At 38.9% G+C, this 22,590-nt stretch overlaps 1 protein-coding gene and 2 pseudogenes across 2 annotated transcripts in view; all 3 read right to left on the reverse strand.

The window, feature by feature from the left end:
• Tmem232 (transmembrane protein 232) overlaps positions 1–22,590 on the reverse strand; it is a 332,354-nt gene that overhangs the window by 257,929 nt on the left and 51,835 nt on the right. For both annotated transcript variants that reach the window (XR_004943602.1, XM_036173475.1), the window contains exon 7: positions 11,262–11,440. Coding sequence is in view for 1 of the 2 variants with exons in the window: in XM_036173475.1 (XP_036029368.1) it covers positions 11,262–11,440 (179 nt within the window). In the remaining variant the exon portion in view is untranslated. The remainder of the gene's footprint in view (positions 1–11,261; positions 11,441–22,590) is intronic.
• LOC118573341 lies at positions 3,889–4,569 on the reverse strand (annotated as a pseudogene).
• Positions 11,926–12,053, reverse strand: LOC118573557 (annotated as a pseudogene).

Genomic DNA, 22,590 nt, shown 5'->3' on the forward strand with positions numbered 1-22,590 from the left:
CCAAGACCAGCTGTGACACAAGCCATAGAGAGCTAGGCCCTCTCTCATCAATCACCAATGAAGAAAATACACCACAGCTTTATCTCATGACAATCTAATGGGGCCTTCTTTACAGTTGAGATTCCCTTTTCCAAAATGACTCTAGCTTATATAGAGTTGACATAAAACTCTAGTCAGAATAATTAACCCCTTGTCAACTTGACAAACTAATGCAAAACTGTTTAATGACAACTTTTCCTATTTTGTTTATCTCCAAGATTTCACATTAATAAATATCACAACATAAACTATATTACAAAGTTAAAAGTCCTAAAATCTTCACTAATTCCAACACTTTGAAATTCAATCTTTTTTAAAGAATCCAAAGTCTCTCTCTTTTTTTTTTTTTTTTTTTGATCTGGGGATCGAACCCAGGGCCTTGTGCTTGCTAGGTGAGCACTCTACCACTGAGCTAAATCCCCAACCCCCAAAGTCTCTTCTAAAATCCAAAATCTTTCTCAAAGTCCAAAGTCTGTCAACTATAGACTCACGTAAAATCAAAATGAGTTACGTACTTTCTTATTCCAAGAGGGAAAAAAAACAGGGCACAGTCACAAGCTAAACAAAATAAAAACAGCTCCAACAGTACAAAGCTCAGTGTTAGACTTCTGGGATTCACTCCCCATAGTCTGGGCTCTTCCCAAGGGCTAGCCACAGCACAAAACAGCTTGTCTCAGAGGCTCAGGCTGACCCCACTCTACCACTGCTGCTGTGTTGGTTGTCCCAAGGCATTGGCATCTCCAAAATGCTAGGGTCCTTGTTACAACTGGGCTGCACTTTGACCTAGCCTCTCCTGGACTCTCTTCATGATACCAAGCCTCAACTCTCTGCAAGACCCCTTCAATCTCGAGGCTTCAATTGCTACTGAAGCTGAATCTTCACCAATGACCTCTCCTGGCCTCTCACAGTACCAGACCTCAGCTGCTCTCCATGATTCCTTCATGCTTTCAAAACCACTACCACCTGGGTGACTCTTCTACATGACCAAGTTCATCTGCTAGCATAAGGTCCAACCTTGACCACCTCTGGAGCATAGCTTCTGTGTGCGGAAACTGAGGAAAAACTTCCCAGAAGATTTCACCTCAGTGATGCTGGTCTCCTCTTAATCCCCAATAATTTCTCAGCTCCGGCTGACCAGCAACAATTGTCCCAGTAAAGCAAAGGTTTCCCTGAGATGGTTCTAGTCTCTTGTTATTCACTGCTATCTCAGCTCCAGCTGGTAAGAACCAGAGATTATTATCTCAAAATTGCAGATGGCACCAATAAAATCTTTAAAGGACTCTCCAACTTCCCTATGAAACTCCACAATCCAAGCCTCAATCATCTTTTAGTCTCAACGTTTTTATCTTCCAAGCTCCTGCAGATCAGCCCACTGAGCTCTCAACACTCAATGGCTTCTTGTCCAAAATCCAAAATCCTGCCATAATCTTTCCAAAGGCAACATGGTTAGGTCTGTCACAACAATATCCCATGATCTTCTGTCAACTTCTGTCTTAGTTAGGGTGACTATTTCTGTGATAGAACATCATAACAAAAAGCAACTTGGACAATAAAGGGTTTATTTGGCTTACACTTCCACAGTGCTGTTCATCATCAAAGGAAGTCAGGACAGGAACTCAAACAGGGCAGGAGCCTGGAGGAAGGAGCTGATGCAGAGACCATGGAGGGGTGCTGTTCATAAGCTTGCTCTTCCATGGCTTGCTCAATATACATATGCCATACTCACACACAAACATGTACAAACAACACACTCAAGATTTTTTTTAAAGAATTCAGTAGAGGAAGGGGAGCCAGAATATAATATGGGTTTGATTTCAAGCATTTGGGTAACTGTGTATCTAAAAGAGAACTGGTTCATCTTGGAGAAAATATGAATCTTCATTTAAATTTTCAAGTTCCATGTCTATAAAATAAAGGCTAAAACAACCATAATTTTATGTTAATCTAATAACTAAATACAGGACACAGTAAATGTCTTATCAATTTTAATAATATTATTACTGTCTTTTTTAAATGGTAAGAGTGAAACAGAAGGGTGGTACATAATATCATTTTGCTTCTTGGGAGATGGAGGCAGTTAGGAATTCAAGGCTGGCCTCTAATACATAATAAGTTTGAGGTCAGTCTCGGCATCCTGGATCCTTGTCTCAAAAACTCAAGCAAAACAAAAGCAATACAGTGCAGTGAGATAAAATTCCACTTGTATAGCTCTCCAACCCCAACTCACTGTGTAGGAGGATCACTCCTAAAATCAGAATCTTAACAACACAGCCATTTACTTAACTTATAGTTTCAAGGTCACTGCTGAGCTGGGAACAGCAGAAAGATGGTCATTATTTTATTGGAATCATTTCTGTGATGTTGGGTCCACTGGAGACTGACCAGTCTTGGGGAGGGAAGGGCATGAGCTAGGAAGGGTCTGCTTGGCACCATGTTTTATCTCATCTTCTACTGGATGACTTTGGGACAAGATAGTGGAGAGGTTCCAGGAAAAGACACAACAGACTTCCCTTTGTAAGCAGCTTTCAAACTTTGGTTTATATAAAATTTGCCATTATTCAAATCAAGCCAAGACTTGGAATAAAGAAAGCTATGCAAAATGTCAAGAAAATAGCCTCAAATAAACATGAGCAATCACTATATACTACAGTTTCCAAAGCAATAATTCATTATTTTGAATATATACAGGGAATTTTGTGTACAAATTTTACACTACAAAATTACCAAACAGCTAAAATTCAGTGAAGATAGTTTTCTCTCCAAACAAATTGCTCTATTTAGATTCTTTATATTTATGAAACCAAGAAAATATCAACACTTTGATATTCTAAATGTACTTTTCAAATTAACGCCTACTACTGCACAATCCAAACTACTTTCCAAACTAGACAAGTCAGCCGAAGACGTCCTCATAGTAGCTCATCATCCAAGAAACGTTCTTTTACCCTGCCACCTTCCATCACTAATTAAAGTTATAATTTATGTTCACAGCTCAAATACTACTTGAATTTGGCAACTCAACTACTACTTGAATTTAGCAATGATTATTTCTCAGAAATATAACATAGTATCATGTGAGTGTCTACAACATGCAATATGTTTTGATGGGATTACCCATTTATTTAACCTCCCACTTAAATTATTGATGCATTTTTGGAGAATACATCTCCTGGGTAACATACTAAAATTTGTATGTCAAGATTATTGTTTCAGACTTCTTTGAATTTTTATATTAAGTGAAAATAGACTTCACAGGGCTCAATAAGTACATTTTCATACTTTTACTTTTTTGATTTTTAGAATTTATTTATTTACATTTTTAAAAGGAATCGTTGAAAATAATTCCATGAAATAATCCAAGTGGCAAAGTACAGCCAATACACTGATGAAACATAGGTTTACTCAACTGAGCAAAAACCTCTTAGAGCTGTTAATAATATGAAAGTGACTGCTTCAGACTGTTCTAATGCATGCTGGTATAATTCACAATATTCAATCACATCTGTTCTTTCCTGAATATGTAAAAATTAAAATACCAGTTAAAAAGCTAATATATCTTCTCCTTAAATGTTTCTTACTGGTACAATCTCAGTATTATTATTTAATAGTGGTAATTAAGAGATGTGTTTTACTCACAAGTTAGCAACAATCTATAAGAGGGAACAGATAGTCTGCTTACAGGCTCATGGTGCAAATCAAAAGTTCGGAAATGTAGCAACTGACATTTCTAAAAATATCAAACATAAAATTCATACAATGTTCATGCAGAAAGCATTACTAAACAGGCGGCCACAGAACTAGAACACATGATAAGAGGCAATGTCAATGAGATGCCTCAGGTTTGCAGACTCAACTTGAACTCCCATCATAGGCTCTGTATTTGACTTTTTCAGCTTCACTAATGACACAAACGGGATTCAAATCCCTGAAATTCTTATTATAGTCAAGGGCACAGTCAACAACAAAGTTGTCTGGAATTTCAAATCCAACAAAGTCTTGCCTATATCCAACACTGGGAGAGGTCATTTTCACCAACAAGCTTGTGACCCTGAACATTCGGGAGGTGTGCTGCTTGGCAAAGTTAAAAAGGTCTGCATTGTTTTACTGGTGTCAACTGTATTTTCATCAAGACATTCTTTCCAACTAAAACTGAGAAATCATCTCCAATAACTTTTCTGTCCCCTGTTGACTGGTCACTACAGTAGCTCTTCAGTCTCATAGTATCTATAGTCATCAGAAGGGAACTGTAATCATTTCTATTCAATGAGTACTGCGATCCAGCAGATCAGCAAAGAACATGTCACTCCTCTTGAGCACACAGAGAGCCACAATGTGATGGCTCCCATCTCTTTCATGGCATCTTCACAAGTTTTTCAGTCCTGTCCAGAATCAGCCAACAGGAATAAACACCTTTTCTAAGCCCTCAGCATAATAATTAGGCATACAAAATAAATCTAGAGTGTAGCCTGGTTTATCATCACTAACCATGACACTGGGGCTCTGGGTCACCAAGGCAGAGCCAGTCAGTATTCAAGGGGAACAGCAGCCTAAGGAGGAAGCTGGGGGAGCATTTTTACTATCTTGAAAAATTTATTAGACCATAGGAAACTTATAATTTTTCCTCCATTTGTACTACCTTAGCAGTAAGCAAATGCAAAATAAATGATACTTCTAAGTCATAGTTAGGTCCTTAGGGTTTGTGTCTAGAAATTATATTTTTGCTGTTCAGTAATTCACTTGGCTCTAACTCTAGATAACCCTGATAGAAGGCAAGCCTAGACTAATTGTCTTCTGGTCTTCCTCATACACATATAGTTATGTCATATTATATAATGTCAATTACATAATTACATAATATACTAAATTAATATAACTGCTTTCAGAAACTTCTAATTTAGAGTTTTCTCTGAAGAAAACTTGCCTCCCAATCATTTCCTAGTTCAAGTAACTGATATCCCTCGAAAGCCTTCTAGGCATTGAAAAAAAACCATCACGTGCGGTGATTGAGCTCTTACCTAGCCGTCTGCTAATGGCCTGAGTACTGTGGCTTTGCTAGCATCATCCAGTATCTAAAACATTTGCTATGTCTGATGGACTTATGAATTTCAAATGTAATTATCTATAGATATTACTAAAACTCTGAAAACAGAAGAACATCCTATATCAAACGATTGGCCCAGAAAGCAGACATATAAACAGAATTCTAACTATAAATGACACAAATAAGGACTGGCTTATTGAGTTGCAGTATCATCCGTTTGAGATTTGAGGTGGCAGAGAAAATAGACAAAAGATCTGAGAACAGCAGACATAATTAAAAGAGTGACAGAAACAAACAGGAAAGAATAAGGATCTGTGAGAGAAATGCACTCCTACTCTGTAAAAAGTTGTCCAGCACTCTGACTGCCATTCCCATTATGCTTCCAAAGAGTCTATAGTGAGGGGTGAGGGTCACCGAGAATATTAGACTGTGGAGAATTTCAGTCCCAGTAGAGGGATTATTGAGTGATATGCTGGTGGTCACTACAACTGATTTGATATTTTCTTTTTATTGTTTCATTCTGAGTTCTCAACCAAAAAAGAAGGATAAAACTTAAGTGGAGCATAATAGCAAACATTTTAGTTCCAATGGGCAGTCAATTGTCTGATTTCTTCCAAGGGAAAACAAAAGCCTCTTCCATGGTTCAAAAAGATCATCACTCACAGCATACTGAGGATTAAAAAGGCTGACATGTTCAAGTTTCATTTTGTACTAAGAATATGGATTACAGACTCTGAATCATCACATGCTTTGACAATGCACTGTATACAGTGGAGTCAATCGACTGACCTTCTACCTATTAATGTTTATTGAATCCAAAATAACAAATTATATAACTGAATAATTAATCATTAATTTAAACCCAAGAAAGAACAAGAAACTCAGACAACAGAAAAAAAAACTTGAAGGTGATGCAACTGACTGAAAATAAGACATAAAGAAATAACAGCATTTTATGAACACCCATGGTATCTACATTACCACAATGTATATCCGCATTTCAGGAGAGAGACTCACTAAGTTCAAAATGGCTTTCTTGGAAAGAAATGTACATGGTCATCCAGTGAGAACCACCTAAAAGCCTAGAAAATGGAAAAGGTAATTTTAATTTAAGGAAAAGGACTTGAGGGCTGATGAGGCCAGAGAAAAGGAAACTATAAGCGAGCTGTAAAACACCCATGAGACAGGAGCCAGTTCTAGGGTTTAGTCAGCATACTTAGAAATGTCTCCAAAGGAAACAAACCTACAACAGAGCAGTTTGCCCCGGCACAGTGAACTTCTTCAAGCAGCTTATTAGGCAGTGTCTTGGGCCTGACATGCCAGTCAGATCGGCTGCTTACCCTCACCACCCAGAGACAGAAACCTGAGGGACCACAAGGACACTTGCTAACGTGCAGAATTTCATTCACAGTTATATGCAAAGCCAAGAGTAACTCATGCCCATGAGAGCCCCATGGATTCCAACTCAGCTTCCCCACCCCAGACGTTTGGAACCTTTAAGTAACAATGTAGTCGTACTCCTGAAATCAGTGGGACTCCATCAACTCTGGGAGGCTTTTCTAGCCTTTGGACCATAGTTTCATGACTTGAAGACAAAAAAGAAACCACTACAGAAGGAAAAAATTAATTGGTTTCTTTTGTATGGTAACTATCTTCCATTCCCTCAAAATGTTTCTCAATTTTTTAATATTTCATGTGAAGCTTATCAACATTTGATGTTAAGTTCTTATATTGAATACAAATGTCCCTTCCCCTATAGCTCCATTATAGAAGTATTAAGAGGCTTTTATCTTTTCATTTAGCAAAAATTTTATTTGCTGCCAGGTGGTGGTGGCACACACCTTTAATCCCAACACTCGGGAGGCAGAGGCAGGCAGATCTCTGTGAATTCGAGGCCAGCCTGGGCTATAGAGTGAGTTCCAGGACAGCCTCCAAAGCTACACAGAGAAATCCTGTCTCGAAAAAAACAAAAAAACAAAAATTTATTTGCCTTACAATATTAACTCAATAATCACAGGAAGCCCATGCATTGAAGGCTATCAGCCTCACATTCTGAGAAGAACTGAGGTAGAAACACACTCAAGGTCATTCAAGTGCAGCATTTCTGTACTGGGCTCCCTTTGCACTAGGGCCTCCTCACTGGGGTTTCCCAGCTCTGTCATGGGGCCTCCCTCTCCTCTGTGTCCAATAGCAGCTCTGCCTGTGAGCAGGTAAGTTTTCCCGAGAACACAGCTTTCAAACATAAGAAAATAGGCTGTGGGGTGTAATTTGTCCCAAGTCCAGGTGATTGTGCCAAGTTGGAATTTAAACTCTAGTGTTTCATTTCTGTTCATGGACATTCCAGTACTGAAGTCTGATGAACTTCTTCACATTTTTCATTTATTATCTGACATGTTTCCAATGGCAAATAGGCACACGTAAGTGCACAGCTTGTCATGACTAAGTGCCCTGTTAAATAATGTGACAATGAATATATTCATCTTGGTTGCCTTCATACACTAAATAAATTCTATCATTTTTTACTTTTTTCAGAAAATCACTCATTCTCACTGTACTAGTTGGGGTTCTCTAGACAAATATAACCTATAGGATAAACATATATTAAAAGAATTTACTAGTATCAGTTTATGTTAAAATAGTTACAATTGTTTCACACTTGAGCAGTTGGTGGCTGCAGCTGGCTGCCTCCACAGTAGAGTAGACCCACTGTAGATGTTTCACATTGGAGAAGCCCAGTAGTTGCTCAATCCATGATGCTGGGTGTCTTAGCAGTCACAATCCGCTGTCAAAAACCTGGAAGTTTCCTGGAAAGCTGCCGGTCCTTGGAGAAGGATGGAAGCCTAGAAACTATGGTTCTGACAGCAGCAAAGGGGTCAGCATCAGCATTAGCAGCATCATTACTAGAAGCAACAGCATTATCAGCAGCAGCAGCAGCAGGAACATTAACAGCAGCAGCAGCAGCAGCAGCATGACTCAACTCAGAGCAATGGGGAAGGCTGAGCCAGCAAAAGGGGAGGGATCTGCCTTCTGCCACGCCCTTTGGTGTGGTGCCTCTCATACCTTCCCACATCAATTACAGCAATCAGGACTTTCTCTTTTCTTTTTTTTTAATTATGTATTTAACTTTAAACATTAACAATTACTGCTCAGCTAAATCTAAACCATCATATTTTTTATATACAGTAAATCAATTATTTCTGGAATGGTCTAAGAATTCAAAAATATATTTGTAGCTTTGGAGGATGGATTTTTTTAATATCACTAAAATATAATCAAATCATTCCCTTTTGTTTCCTTTGCTACCTCCAACCCCTGTGTGTTTTTCTCCTTGCTCCCTATCAAATTTCTGACTTCTTTTCCTAATTTGCATATATATGAATTATATATAGATAGATAGATTATATCTGTGTGAATTATAGATGCATGCATAAATATATAAACACAACCTATTGAATCTCTTTGGTGTTGTGTGTGTGAATGTATGTGATTTCAGAGCTGACCACTGGTATTGGCTAGCCAATTAAGGGGCTCATCCCTAGCTGTCACTTTCCCTTAGCAATTTACAAGGCAAGTTGTTTTGTTGTCATTGTTTTGTGTTGTTGTCTAGGGGTAGCCCCTGGAGATTTCCCCTTTACATGTTAGCATGTCTGTTAGTGTCATTGTCTAGGTTTTATTTAGCTAGCCATATTTTTGAGGCATCACCCAGTAAAGCTTCCCTGTCACTTCTAAGAGAAGCAATATTACAGCAGACTTCCTGGTCTACTGGCTCTTACAATCTTTCTTCCCCTCATCTTTGATGCTCCCTGAACCCTGGGTACAGGAATTGTGTTGTAGAGGTTTCCAGTGGACATTGCCATCACACCATCACTTCTTCTCTATATTTTGACCAGTTAAGGTTTTCTCTGATGATCTCTGTCTATTGCAAAGAAAAGCTACTTTGGTGAGAGTTAGAAGCTATGCTAATGATAAGGTAAGTATTTAGAATACAGTTAGGACATGTGCTGGTTTAGTAAATTAATGGTAGTATACTCTCTTCTAGACCCATAATTTCACTAACCTCAAGTAGTTGGCTATGTTTCCAGTACCAGGAATGATTTTGCTCCTCTTAAGTAAGTCTTAAATCCAATTGAAGAGTTATTGGGTAGCACCAAGATACAAATGCCACTATTGCACACTTAGGGAAATCTTGTCTTGCTGGTCATAGTTGTGATCCTAAGGCTTCTCAGCTCTGTAGAACTATTGGTTCTTCCCCCATGACAGGTTGCATAGTACCTTCTAGGACTATAAAAGTTACCCCCAGGGAGAAAACTTTCAAGTCAGGTCCTCAGAGTCCTGTGTCCAAAGTTCCTGGTGTTTTCAGCAATAGGGACCTACCTTCGATCTCTGGGAAGTGACCAAGGACAACAGCAATAGCCAATCAGGACAATACTCCAGGTTTAGCTCCCTACTCAGGTGATCTTAATTTGTGCCAAGTTGACATTAAAACCAACCTTCACACTCTGCATTTTCAAATACATTTGCATAAACTTGTAAAAAAGACCTTCTAACAATTGTTTTACAATTATTTTCTTAGAGCTACCCCTCCAGTTTTCATGATGAACATTTCTCTAATTTTCCAATTGCTACCTATTTTACAAATTGTCTATTTTACTTTACTCCAAAGAACAATTTCTATATGAGTCAATTTTATATATTTTATTGCATAGTCTACTACTCCATTTTTCTTAATATCTTCTTTATTTTTTGCAAACAAATTAAAATTTTTCCCTAAATTTTACTTCTTCATACTCTCATGGTCCATCTGAAAGCCACTTGTGTGTATGTTCATGATGTATGGGATTGTGTGGATGTGTGCATGTGTGCAAGACATGAAAGTAAAAATACAATTACTAAAGAAAACCCAAACTGAGATAAAACTGGAAAAGAAAAACTTAGGAATCACACAAAAGCTTAGAGGTAAGCCTCACCAAAAGAGTATAAGACATGGAAAAAGTGTCACAGACATTGAAAACAAGATAGAAGAAATGGGGGGCTGGAGAGATGGCTCAGTGGTTAAGAGCACCGACTGCTCTTCCAGAGGACCCAGGTTCAATTCCCAGCACCCACATGGCAGCTCACAGCTGTCTATAACTCCAAGATCTGACACCTTCACACAGACGTACAGGCAGGCAAAATGCCAATGCACATAAAATAAAAATAAATTATTTTAAAACAAGATAGAAGAAATGGATATCACATCAAAGAAAATGTTAAATCTGAACAGACCCAAGTACAAAATATCTTGAAAATCTTGGACACTATGAAAGACCAAATCAACAAATATTAGAAATAGAAGGACACAAAGCTGAGGCAAACGTACAGAAATTCTTTTCAACAACATCATAGAAGAAAATTTCCCTAACCTAAAGAAGAAGATGCCTTTCAAGGTAAAAGAAACATACAGAACATCAAATAGACAGAACAACAACAACAAAAATTATCCAAACCACATAATAATCAAAACACTAAATATATATATACAGCAGAATATTAAAAAGCTGCAAGGGAAAAAGACCAAGTAACACACACATCCATTAGGTAACACCTGACTTCTCAATGAAGACTAAAAACCAGAAGGACTGGATGGATGTTCTACAAACTCTAAGAAATCACAGGGGACATCTGACCTCTCGGACAGCTCCTTGTGGAAAACAGTGCCTGCATTCATCTATTCCATCTCTGTTCCCAGAAAGAACCCTCAAGTCAGAAGTACATGTAATGCTCCTCAAACATCTATTACTTACCAAGCTTCTCCACCATTTTTTGTTTGTTTGTTTGTTTTCTGAAAAGAGGGGGGAAAACTATGACTTTGTAACTTCAGTGGTTACACTACTACACATCTGTCAGAACTTTTCACCATATCCAAATTCAATGGTTGCATTAGTTTTGCTTGGACTGTTTCATTTGTTTGTTTGTTTGTTTGTTTCTAGCCTGGGTTTCTTAAGTTTATTTAATTAACTAAAAGTTTCAAGGCTCTCTTTTTCTGCTGCCATCGAGAGTTCACCTCTTGTCATTAAACAAAAATAATCAAGAACGGAACTCTGAAATCCATGCCCTCAATGACGAGTCCCTACTGCTCACTGAACGTAGAAACCCGACAGACATCACTCCTGCTAATAGAAAGACATGTTTGTGGACTTACGTGGGCTATAGTTAGTGCGCTTTGGATTCGTGGATCTTGCTCATAGTCCTTTATCTTTTGAAGTGTTTGCCATATCAAGTTTCTAAGTCCATCCTGTTCCTCATCACCCTGAAGTTCCCATGACATCTTCACCATGTTATACACTATGCCATAGTATCCAATCCAGACCACCTTAGCACCTGCAAAAATGATGATGATGATGATGATAATTCTTTGAGAATATGCTTCTAGTTGCATGAAGAAAAAGACAAATTCTATTTTATTCACATTGATAATAATTAATGCTAGTTAATACAGGGAAATTGAAATTTAGAACACTCCCCAACCTAAAAGCCACAAAACAGTTAAGAATTGAATATTAAGTTCTACTCTCAAGATTATCCTTAGTAAGAGTGAAATAATTTCATTTATTCTTAAATTACTCTTTTTACCTAGCTATGCTATCTTTCTATGTGTGATGCTTAACATGAATAATTCTGACTTAGATAGAGACAGGAAAAATAGATATGAATAATAAAATGATAATCAGTGCTCAAGGGGAGATAAACTAAATGTAGTAAAAGAACATTATGAAAATACTGAGCCTACGTAAAGAACTTAAATTCTCAAAAGAAAAAGAATAAGCTTTCACAAAAATGATAGAAGTTTGTTTTGTTTTCTTTTCTATTATGCAGTCAAGTTTGCAGCATTTGGGGTAATCACAGGGGTCGGCACATCGGGAGTGCAATGGATAAGCCTCGCCCTGGGAAAACCACCTTCATGATCATGGTATCTCCCCTGCCAGGTAAGTATGATAGATAGAAGATTTTTTTAAACCTCAAAACTTCAATAAGAATAATTACTATTTTAAAAAGTCAGACATAATGGCACACACCTTTAATCCCACCACTCAAGAGGCAGAGGCAGGTGGATCTCTGTGAGTTCGAGGTCAGCCTGGTCTACAGAGTGAGTTCCAGGACAGCCAGGGCTACATAGTGAAATCCTGTCTCAAAATTAAAAAAAAGAGAATGTAATTATTATTTTAATTGGTATAAACTGGCATGCCAACTATGTCTGAATTCTAAACTGCACTATAATTATGTTATGTAGACTTTACTGTATTTAGCACATAAAAGGAAACATGATGTCAAGTTATTTAGATGGTCCCCTACTGTCACACAGCTGAGACAAAACAGATGAGGGGCTACATAGTTTGTGCCATGTAGTACCTACCCCACTTCAGTCAAGAACCTGTCTTTCCACTCTACACATTTCATTGACAGGGAAAAGACAACAAGGTACAAAAACGAAGGAAAAGACTAGGACTTGGAAAGAGAAAATGTGTCCACATTTCAGAAATTTGAGACAGAAGCTGAAGAATGGAATCACTCTAACCCCACCCTGAAGGTCCGTCCTTCACTCTAGCTCACGGGTGTGGAGGTGAGAAGGGAGATGTGCAAACAGGAGGCTGCATGACAGAAACAAGGCGTTTACGGAGTTCCTCGTCCCTTGGTCAACTAAATTATGTGTGATTAAGGGACTTCGGTGCTCAAAATTCTGTAACTGGGGGAGAAAATGAATCCATTAGTGAACAGCCATGTTTCTCACTACATATATATATAATCAAGAAACACAAATTTGATTGTATGTTTTCCTTCTTGGGAGATAAGCACCCAATGGCTTTAAGCAGTGGACCAGCTCTGGGGAACTACAGTGACTTAACGTGAGGATTCAGAGAGCAATAAATCCTTGAAAAGATGATAGATTGGGACTGCCAGAGCAAGACTCTCAATGAGGGCTGGCAGGGTAAAGAAGGGAGTTGGAGAAGGCAAGACCTTACTTATACAACCTGGTCAAGTAGGGTAGTTCGGAGAAAGGATAGAGAACGATGTTGGAACATGGCTTCATGTAGGAAGATACCTGATTTTTAAAAAGTCAGCACTGCAAATAAATATTATACCAGATTCCCACTTGCCTTTGTATTCACGTTTACTGCAGACTAAGTCGCCATTACTAATCCATGGCATGTCATTTGTCTCTGTGTAAATCCCGAATTGGAGAGCCAGGCAACAATAGTCTGTCATGTTAGTACATCTTTTTAAAATACATCCATCGCCCCTCATTCATTCCCATCCCACTTGCAAATCACACCACAAAAAGAAAAGTCACACAAATACTGGGGTTCTAAGAGTAAATACTTAACTCTATCTTCTCCAGTTAATGTAAATCATTTCCTTCATTTCACGGTAATTCCATCCATCCAACAGTACATCTACACTGCAGCTGCTCACTGTCTGTTAAGAAACTCTGATTCCTCATGGTTAGTTTCTGCCCCACCCTCACAAAATTATGTTTATATCACATTGGAATCGTGCGTGTCATCCATCCGTCTAGGAAGATGGGAATTATTTGATTCACTCTGGCGTGCCTAGCACTTAGCGTCATAACAACACAGTATACAGGAAGAGGTATGATGAAAACTGTCTCCATTTGTCTGGGATTAAGGTGCTGCTTAAAATACAGTGCTTGTGAGGACAAAATCAGAATTGTGCTGAAGAGGATTAGGCTAGTTGACCCAGTAATAGGACTCCTGCAAAGATGTAGTTATAAGGAGAGAGAAGAGTGAAGATGGCTGACAGGATTTCAGACAGGGCTAAAGAAGAGAGTTCATATCCATACAGATGCTGCAAAGTAGCTAACAGTAAATGGTATCCTATGTAATGGTTGATGTTTCAGCAAAGGAGTGATTAATTCTATGACTGTTCCATGCAATGGTATATCCCTTCGATCAGTGAGCTGGGTAGCCTTGATAGAAGTTGTAATGAAATACTCTAGGTCCTTACTGAGGTAGGCAGCAGCAGGAGATTGGAGAGGAAGACACAGACGCTGGATATCAGGGAGGCCCCTAATGAAGTCTTCGCTTAGAGTAGAGAGTGCAAAGGTCAAAGGAGAGGCACACTTTTAAATTTAGGAGACAGAATCAATGATGAAATCACTTGCAAAAAATGGTGCCATATGTGAAGGAGTCAGTTTGGGAGATGAGGTGAAGAGTGTCAGTGGAAAGATGAAGGAGGAGTCTGGCTTCCGGTGGCACACGGCCCTTAAAACATGGCTGGAAGAAATGTAAGAAAGACATGAACGGTACTGCTTTGCATGCCAGCAGAAAGCAAATTCCGGCATTTATTACAGGAAAAGGTCAATTTTGAGAGGACTGGGGTTTGGGGGGTTTTGTTTTTGTTTTGTTTGTATTACATTTTGTATTTGTGTGTGTGTGTGTGTGTGTGTGTGTGTGTGTGTGTGTGTGTGTGTGTGTGTAGGCTTATGCATGCCATGGAGAGCATGTGGAGGTCAGGGAACAACTTGAGGGAACCAGTTTTCCCCTTTGACCATGTGGGTCAGAGGTCTTAAACTCAGATTATCGGGCCTGGTGGTAAATCACCTACATCAACCAAGGCAGTTCATTTGTCCCAATGTTGACTATTTACGTTATTTCTCAAACTTAGTCTCAGGTGAGAAAGGAGTCTATAAAATTTCCTTTGTTTTTGTTTATGCATGTATGCATGCAAATGCTTTATTTAAGCATGTGCTGTGTGTGTGTATGCTCATGTAGAAGCTTGTGAAGAGCAGAGAAGGGGGTCAGACCCCTAAGAGCTGAACATACAGCCGTTTGGGAGCTGCCCAACAGAGCAGCAAGTGCTCATGACCACCAAGTCTCCCCAGCTATGAAAAAGGCTTTGAGTCACAAAAAGTACCATTTGCTATTGATTTTTAACACATTTTTAATTGTTAAATTGTTTTCTGGTTTTTCTGTTCTGGGTTTGTTTGGGGGTTTTGTTGTTGTTGTTGTTTTGGTTTTTTTGGGGGGGGGGCTTGGTTTGGTTTGATTTGGAGATTTTGGTTTTGTTTGTTTGTCTGTCTGTCTGTCTGTCTGTTTGTTGAGGCAAAGTCTCCCATAATCCAGGCTGGCTTTGAAAACTTGATTGACGTTCTGTTGGGATAACAGGTAGGTGCCACTATGCCTGAGTTTAACTCCAATCTTATTTACTTATTGACTCCCAAATTCCATGTTTCTTTTCGTGACTCACCACCCATAACTGTGTTTAGACTCTGAGAGAAGGTCTCACCAGATCACCCAGCATAACCTACAGCTGTTTCTCTTGAGGAGGAAGACGCCTTGGCTGCAGGTCTCAGCTGCTCATACCTGTGGTCAGTTAGCCTGCTGTGCTATGATTTACAGTGAAGCAGAACTTCAAGGAATGTGTCCTGAAGCAAAGCTGCTTACCACAGGGCAGCCAGGAAGCAGCAAGGCAGAGAGAGATACAGGAAAGGACTGGAGTCCTGAGAGCCTACTGCAGGGAAATCCCTAACCACCCAGCTTCCTTCAACTAACTCCACCTTCCTAGGATTCAGCATCACCTAGGACTGTGCAGGCTGAGGACTGAGCCTTCACCACATGGGCCTTTGGGACACCCCAGATCTTGCAACATAAAAGGAGGATATCTGAAGCATTAAAAAAAAAAAAAACATTTAGCTTTAGGGTTTTCATCTCATTGCTGTATATTCACTACACATTTCCTGGCTACAGAAGGATATTTTCACACAAGTATAGGATATACTTTGAGCGTATTCCCTGCCACATGTCTACCTGGTCATTTAGCTTCCCTCCCTTTGTTCTTCCATACAGTTTTACATCTAATTTCATATCATCCATTCATATGTGATTTTATGGATCTACATCAAATCTAGGAATAACAAATGAAAGGGCAGTATTTTATTTTCTCAGAGTGACTTAACCCATTTGACACAATCATCAACAGCTGCACCCATTTTCCTGTAAACATTTATGATGAAAAGGTTCCCAAGTTCTCTGTCTATCACATTTTCTTTATCCATCCCTCTGCTGATGAACATCTAGGTTGTGTAAATCAGCTACTGTGAGGCGTGTTGTGATGAACATATGTGCCAGTATATTCTACACATGTTCACTTGGAGTTCTTCAGATAAATACCCGAGTGGTTTAACTGGGTTATATGCCAAATCTGTTTTCAGTTTGGGGGAACCTCTACACTGATTGCCTTTGTGACTGGAGTATTGATAGTCCTGCCAGCAGTCTATACTCTCCTGTTGTTTTCCCAATTGACTTCCTTTCTGACTGGGTGAGATGACTCCAGCAAAGCTTGACTTTGCATCTTTTTGATGGTTGAACATTAGTCTTCATTTGTACTGCTTTTCAGAACCACCTGTTCCTTTTCATTAGCCTATTCATTCAACAGTATGTATTGACTTGTTGGATTTCTTACATTGGCTTTTGATTGACTGACATGTGTTCACTTCATTGTTCCATTTGCCTGCAGTGTCTTGTCCCAAACTTTCTTTCACCCTGAGTTTGAATGTCTTTAGTGATAAGATGCATTCCTTGGAGGGCACAGAGACTCTGCTTTTTGTTGTTTACAATCCAGCCGCTAGTCTGTGTCTTTTGATTGATGAAAGGGAACCAGTGATATTTACGGTTATTGAAGGGTGTGCATTCATTCTTGATGTCTTGTTTTTTTTAGTGCTTGGTGTTTCTGTTTTTCACTTATTAACTGTTCTTCAGTCTTTAAAAGTAGTCTACACTTTCCTATTGGCCCATAAACGTGCTTATCTTTCTCTTTAGTCCAAAGGATTCCTTCCGCATCTTTTGTAAAACTGGCTTAGTATTTATAGATCCCTTGTTTGTTTTCACTATGAAATCTTTTAGTGATCCTTCAATTATGACAGCTTTGCTGGATATTTTAGTCTGGAATGGTAAGTGTTGTCTTTCAGAGACTGAAATACAATATTTTAAATGGCTTATAGAGTTCCTGTTAAGAGATCTGCTGCTATTTGGATAGGCTTCTCTTTGTGATCTGGTATTTCTCTTGCAACTGTCAATATCCTTTTTTGTAGTATATATTTAGTGCTTTAACTATAACCTGCCGTGGACAGGTTCTACTCTCCTCTTATGTGTTTGGGAGTCTAAATGCCAGTTGTACCTCAGTGTATCTTCTAGACTTGAGGAACTTTCTCTTGTGGCTTTTTAAAAAATGTTTTCTATGTCTTTTACATGAAACTCTTTTCCTATTTCTGTGTCCACAATTCATAGACTTGGTTTGATCATAGTGTCCTGCAAATCTCATATGTTCTGTGTGTCCTTTCTTATTAATCTAACTTTGACATTATCTGAATACTCTCATTCATCTCCCCCGTCTTCAAGTCCTGTCTCTGTCTCCCTTTGATCCATTTGATCCAGAGCTTTCTGCAGAGCTTTGTATTCAACATCCTGTACTTCCTACTTTCAGTCATTCCTATTGATTTTTTCAATATTTCTATGTCATTATTGAATTCCACTTTCACATCCATTCCTTCTTTTCTTTCTGTTGTTTATGTTCTCTTGGAATTCATTCAAGGGTGTATTTGTGGCTTCTTAGATTTATTTGAACAAACTTAAAATTATTGTTTTACATTCTTTGTCGGGGACACCAACTAATTTACTCTCATTAGAGGGCACTCCTGTGAGTCATGGAAAAGTCACATTGCTTTGGTTTTTCATGTTTCTCATATTTGTACATTGGTATTTTCACATATGGAGTCAGATTACTGGTTGGACATGTCTTTTAATCACCCTCATTCACTCACTGGAAATGTTTGCAATATTCAAAATGCTTAGGGGGGCAGGGCTTGGTGAGAGTAGAATGAAGTTTTCATTTTTCTTTGCTAAACTGGGGATCTAATTCACTAGTTAGAGCGTCAGCACCAGGATCAATATCCAATATTCTCAGGAGAGAAGATTAGTCTCTGTAAGAACAACTATCAAAGGAAAGTGCCACTATGAAAATGCAGTGACTAGCAAATAAAAAAAAAAAGATCACCTCTTCAGCTCAAATTATTTCGGGAAGTAGAGGAACACTTGCAGTACTGTGTACACTGAGGCATTAATTACTGTATTTGAGTAAGAAGGGAAACAGAATAAGACTAGTGGTTGGTACCGGAACCGTAGAGAAACAGAGAAAAGAGAAAAAATATGAGGAAGTAGAAAACAGGGCTGGGAGATGGTCCTGCCATTAAGGTTAAGGTTCACAACTAAAAGTGGGAAACAGAGGCAAGGGAGAGAGAAGAGGTGTCTCTCACTAATGGGAGAGTAAAAAGAGCTGAAGAAAAAATACAACCTGATAAACTAAAGCAATCTCAGCTCTCAGGAGCCTGAGATACAAAGAACCCCAGACCAGGCCTTTCTATGTTCCTTGGGAAAGCTTATCCTCATTGTCGTCATCCTCATCATTATCATCATCATCATTGTCATGTAAAGAAAGGGATAGAAAAGAGAAAGGAAAGAAAAGACTAAAAACAGACAGGTGACCTGCTAACTTGACATCAGTCACTAAATAAAGGAGAAACAAGAGAAGGGGAGAGGGATGACTGGGGGTGCAGAGTCGGAATGTGGTCTCTTGCCTGCTTGGAGTCCAGATTCTCAGTGTTCTTCCTGGACTGCCAGATGCTGGTCACACCTGTGGGAGGTCAGATCCCAGATGCTGGCTGTGCCCATCACTGAGAGGTTTTCTACAGGGTGGGCTCGGAAAACTGATCCCTCCCGCGGGAGATTCTCAATGTCTCTCATATGGGATTGGAGACACATCTCAATCCTCCTGCAGACTCTGGCTCTAAACAGGCTTCTGCCTCACTGAATACTACGAAGTTCTCATGATCTTTCTCCTCTATAACTCAGAAGTATTCTGTCATCCATGTTTCACCGTCTGCCTTCGCTCTGGGTTTGCCTGGCTGCACTCCACAGAGAGTCTAGGATAGTCAAGCTGCCTCCTGAAGCAGGGTCTCATTTTGAAATGACTTCTCATCATTGCTTCAGTAGAGTGCCTAGAAAGGAGAGGCTCTTCCTGGTATGCCAGGGCCTCTCCTCCTTCTGCAGGGGACAACTTCTGTCTCCTTCTTCTTCCTCTGGTCTTTAAAATGTCTGTTAAAGAATGTGCAGGGCACATCTGAAGTCCTCTGTCATGGCTACAGTCCTCTTGTGTTACATTCCTAATTCCCTAGGAGGGAAGAGCTTTCAAACACACCAGCCTCTCAGGAATAGGTTCCGGATTTTGTCCTGATTTACAGTTTTCCACTTTATTTTGCTATTTAAGCCACTGATATTCAGCTAGCACCCATCTCTTCCGATAGCTGTTATCCAGCATTCCACCTGGAGATTCTAATCGATCGTGTCTGTGTGTGGTTCTTTGCTTCTAGTCTCTTAACTTCAATCTTTGGATCATCCTCCTGCCTTAGTCTCCCGAAGAGCTGACTTTCCAGTTGATGTGCAACCATGTCCATCTCCAAACTTCTGACCTTATAAAAGAATGATTAAAATATGTAGAGACCACTTTTCTTCACACATTTAAATTCTTAATTGAAGAAAAATATTTTATAAGATTACAATAGTTCACATCGCATTGAGTATGATTTGGTTTTATAGTCCTCAAGCTCAATACCAAATCTATACAATATATTCTGGTAATTGTGTTCTCAAACTCAAAATTCTTTTTGAAAATTCCTTGTAATTTTTTTTAAGTAAGCTGCTTAAACTCCACTGGAGTATTGCTGATAGATAATATCAATGAGGAGCATCTATTACATCAAGTGTACTGACAGCTAATGATGGAAGAGACCTTTTGGAGACAGATGGCGTGTACTGCAGCTGTCACAGAAAGCCTTCTTGTCTACACATCTAGACACTTCCTGTGAAGCATCCCTGATACAAAACTCCTAGTCCAGAGACCATGGCACAGTGTAAGGCAGACTTCTGTCCTGCTATTGGAGACTCTATGGCAGCTATCAAATATGTCACTTTAAATACACAGAAAAACAGTGTCTGTGTGTGCAGCTAAGCAGGCAGTGCCCCAGGAGAAGGGAGAAAAAGGAACCAAACTGTAAGTTCTCAGAATTTATTGAGAATTCATGGCATTTGGCAGCCAGGATTAGGAGCTCTCTTTTATAATAATGTTTTGTTTTAGTGACTGGACTCATTGTCGCCTTTAATTGATATTCTGGATATATAGACTCCAAACAGTCAGCAAACATGGAATATAAATGTTTCTGCGTATGAGTGAGTATGAGTACAGCCTCTGCGATTTCGACAAATATAACTCTACATTGCGAAATCAAAGCACAGCTGAAAGGTAGCTCAAACATGTGATGCAACCCAAAGTACCACCTTTATTAAATGTTATAGACTGAGACCAGTGTGAGAAAACTAAGGTAAGGCATGAATAAGACTCCCCAGCAAGCCATGCATTGACAAATGCAGAGCCGAGGCTTTCTGCCTGCCACTGTTCTCTACACCAGGGAAGATTACATCAGTGCCTTTGGAACACATCATTCTAGTGGGAAACATGGATATGAAGAAAATAAACAAAACAGCATCAGTTCATAGTGGTGCCACAAGAGTCACCAATGATAGCATGACAATGTCTAGAAGAGAAAGGAAGGCTCAAAGAGGTGATGCTCAGCTAACTGTCCAAAGAACTCCAGGGGAAAAAAAAAAAAAAAAAAACTTCTTATTTGGAAGGGCCATTGAGATGGCCCAGTGGGCAAAAGTACTCACTGTCAAGTCACATGTGGTGACTTTGAGCCCAGCTACTCATATGATGGAAGGAGAGAACCATCTTCCTCAAGCTGTCCTCCAATACCCACTAGCACGCCATGATACACTGATGCACACATGTGCATGAGCACACACATACACAAATAGAGAAGCAATTTTTTAAATGGCTGTGTTTACTTGGGACAGGTAATCTATGATTTGAAAATATGATTTTGCATGGGGGACTGAGCCACATAAAAATCAGTTCAACCTCTGGAAATGCCAGAGATGGGGCCAAGACATTCAGCAAGCAGTCTGTCTAAGAGGCACAATAAAACTATGAATAAGAAAGCATGGGAAACCTCCTCCAACTGAGTGTACTATTAGTACCTTATCACTCATTGTTACTGGAGGAAAATGTACCCATAAAACCCCACTCTCAGATGACAGTAGAAATGTAAGTGCTTGAATGCTCCCTAGCTCTGCTTCATGCAAACTAGGGGTGGGGGTACTACTTTTAATTTGTATCCTTCCATAATGAAGGATAAGTAGTTTCAATTATTTAACAAAATACTATAGTTGCACCTTTTCATCAGGACTGCCAGCTCCATAATAATGACATGGAGACTTATTATTAATTATAAAAGCTCAGCCAATAGCTTGGGCTTGTTACAAACTAGCTCTTACAACTTAAATTAATCCATTTTTATCAGTCTACTTTTTGTCTTATGGCTTTATTACCTGTACTCTGTACTATCCATGTTGCTTCCTCTCCATCTGGATGGTGACTCCCCCCTTCTTCTTCCCAGTGAGCTCTGTGCCTAAAAATTCTGTCTAGCTATTGGCCATTCAGCTTTTTATTAAACTAATCAGAATGACACATCTTCACAGTATTCAAAAAGATTATTCCACAACAAAATACCAAGTGCAAGAGTTATCTCATGGATTTCCAGGATCCCAGTAGGTTCAAAAAAAAAAAAAATCTGGGACCCCTCAAGCTTGCGTCTGCTGTCAAGAGTTGAAGTATTCTTGAAGACTCCCAAATTTCAGAGTAGGTAACAAAAGAGACAGAAAAGAATATGAACATGAAGGTTGCAGTTCTGGTTGCATACTATAATCACTTTTCAGAATGTTATTAAACTATAAAAATGTTATTATGCATGCATAATATATTTACAGATAATAGTGTCAAAAGTTATTTTTCATATATAGCCACATTTGATTACTACTATACCTATCAAGCAAGTATTCAACAGAATAAATTAAAGAGAAACATCCTTTACAATATGCTCATCATTTTTGCAGGTAATACTGGATGCCAAAGACTAAAAGTCAGCAGATTATTTTATTAGAATGTGATAGTTGACTGAAATAGGATGCCAAGTAGGGAGCCAAAATGTTCATGAATAATTAAGGAAGTGAGTGGAACTTGCCTTACTTAAATTTCATAATCTTTTCCAACTGCAAATTATGGAAATCTGTTAATTAAAAATAATTATTTTCTGGAGTTGTCATTGAGAAGGATAAGAGAAGCTCATTTTTTATCAGGACCAACTGTGATTCTTACAAACAAATGTAAAAATGCCAGACTCCTAATTCCTTGATTTTTTTTTTTAATTTCACTAAACTAAATTTATATTGCCATGAGATATGCATTGTCTCAACAGAAGTAGGTAATTTTCACAAGCTTTTACATCCCAAAGCAAAAAGAGGAAGAAGAAATAGAAAATTTTGAAAGACAACCTTAGGAAGTAA

This window comes from Onychomys torridus, chromosome 23 (genome assembly GCF_903995425.1).
Source record: "Onychomys torridus chromosome 23, mOncTor1.1, whole genome shotgun sequence".
In the NCBI taxonomy this organism is placed as follows: Eukaryota; Metazoa; Chordata; class Mammalia; order Rodentia; family Cricetidae; genus Onychomys; species Onychomys torridus.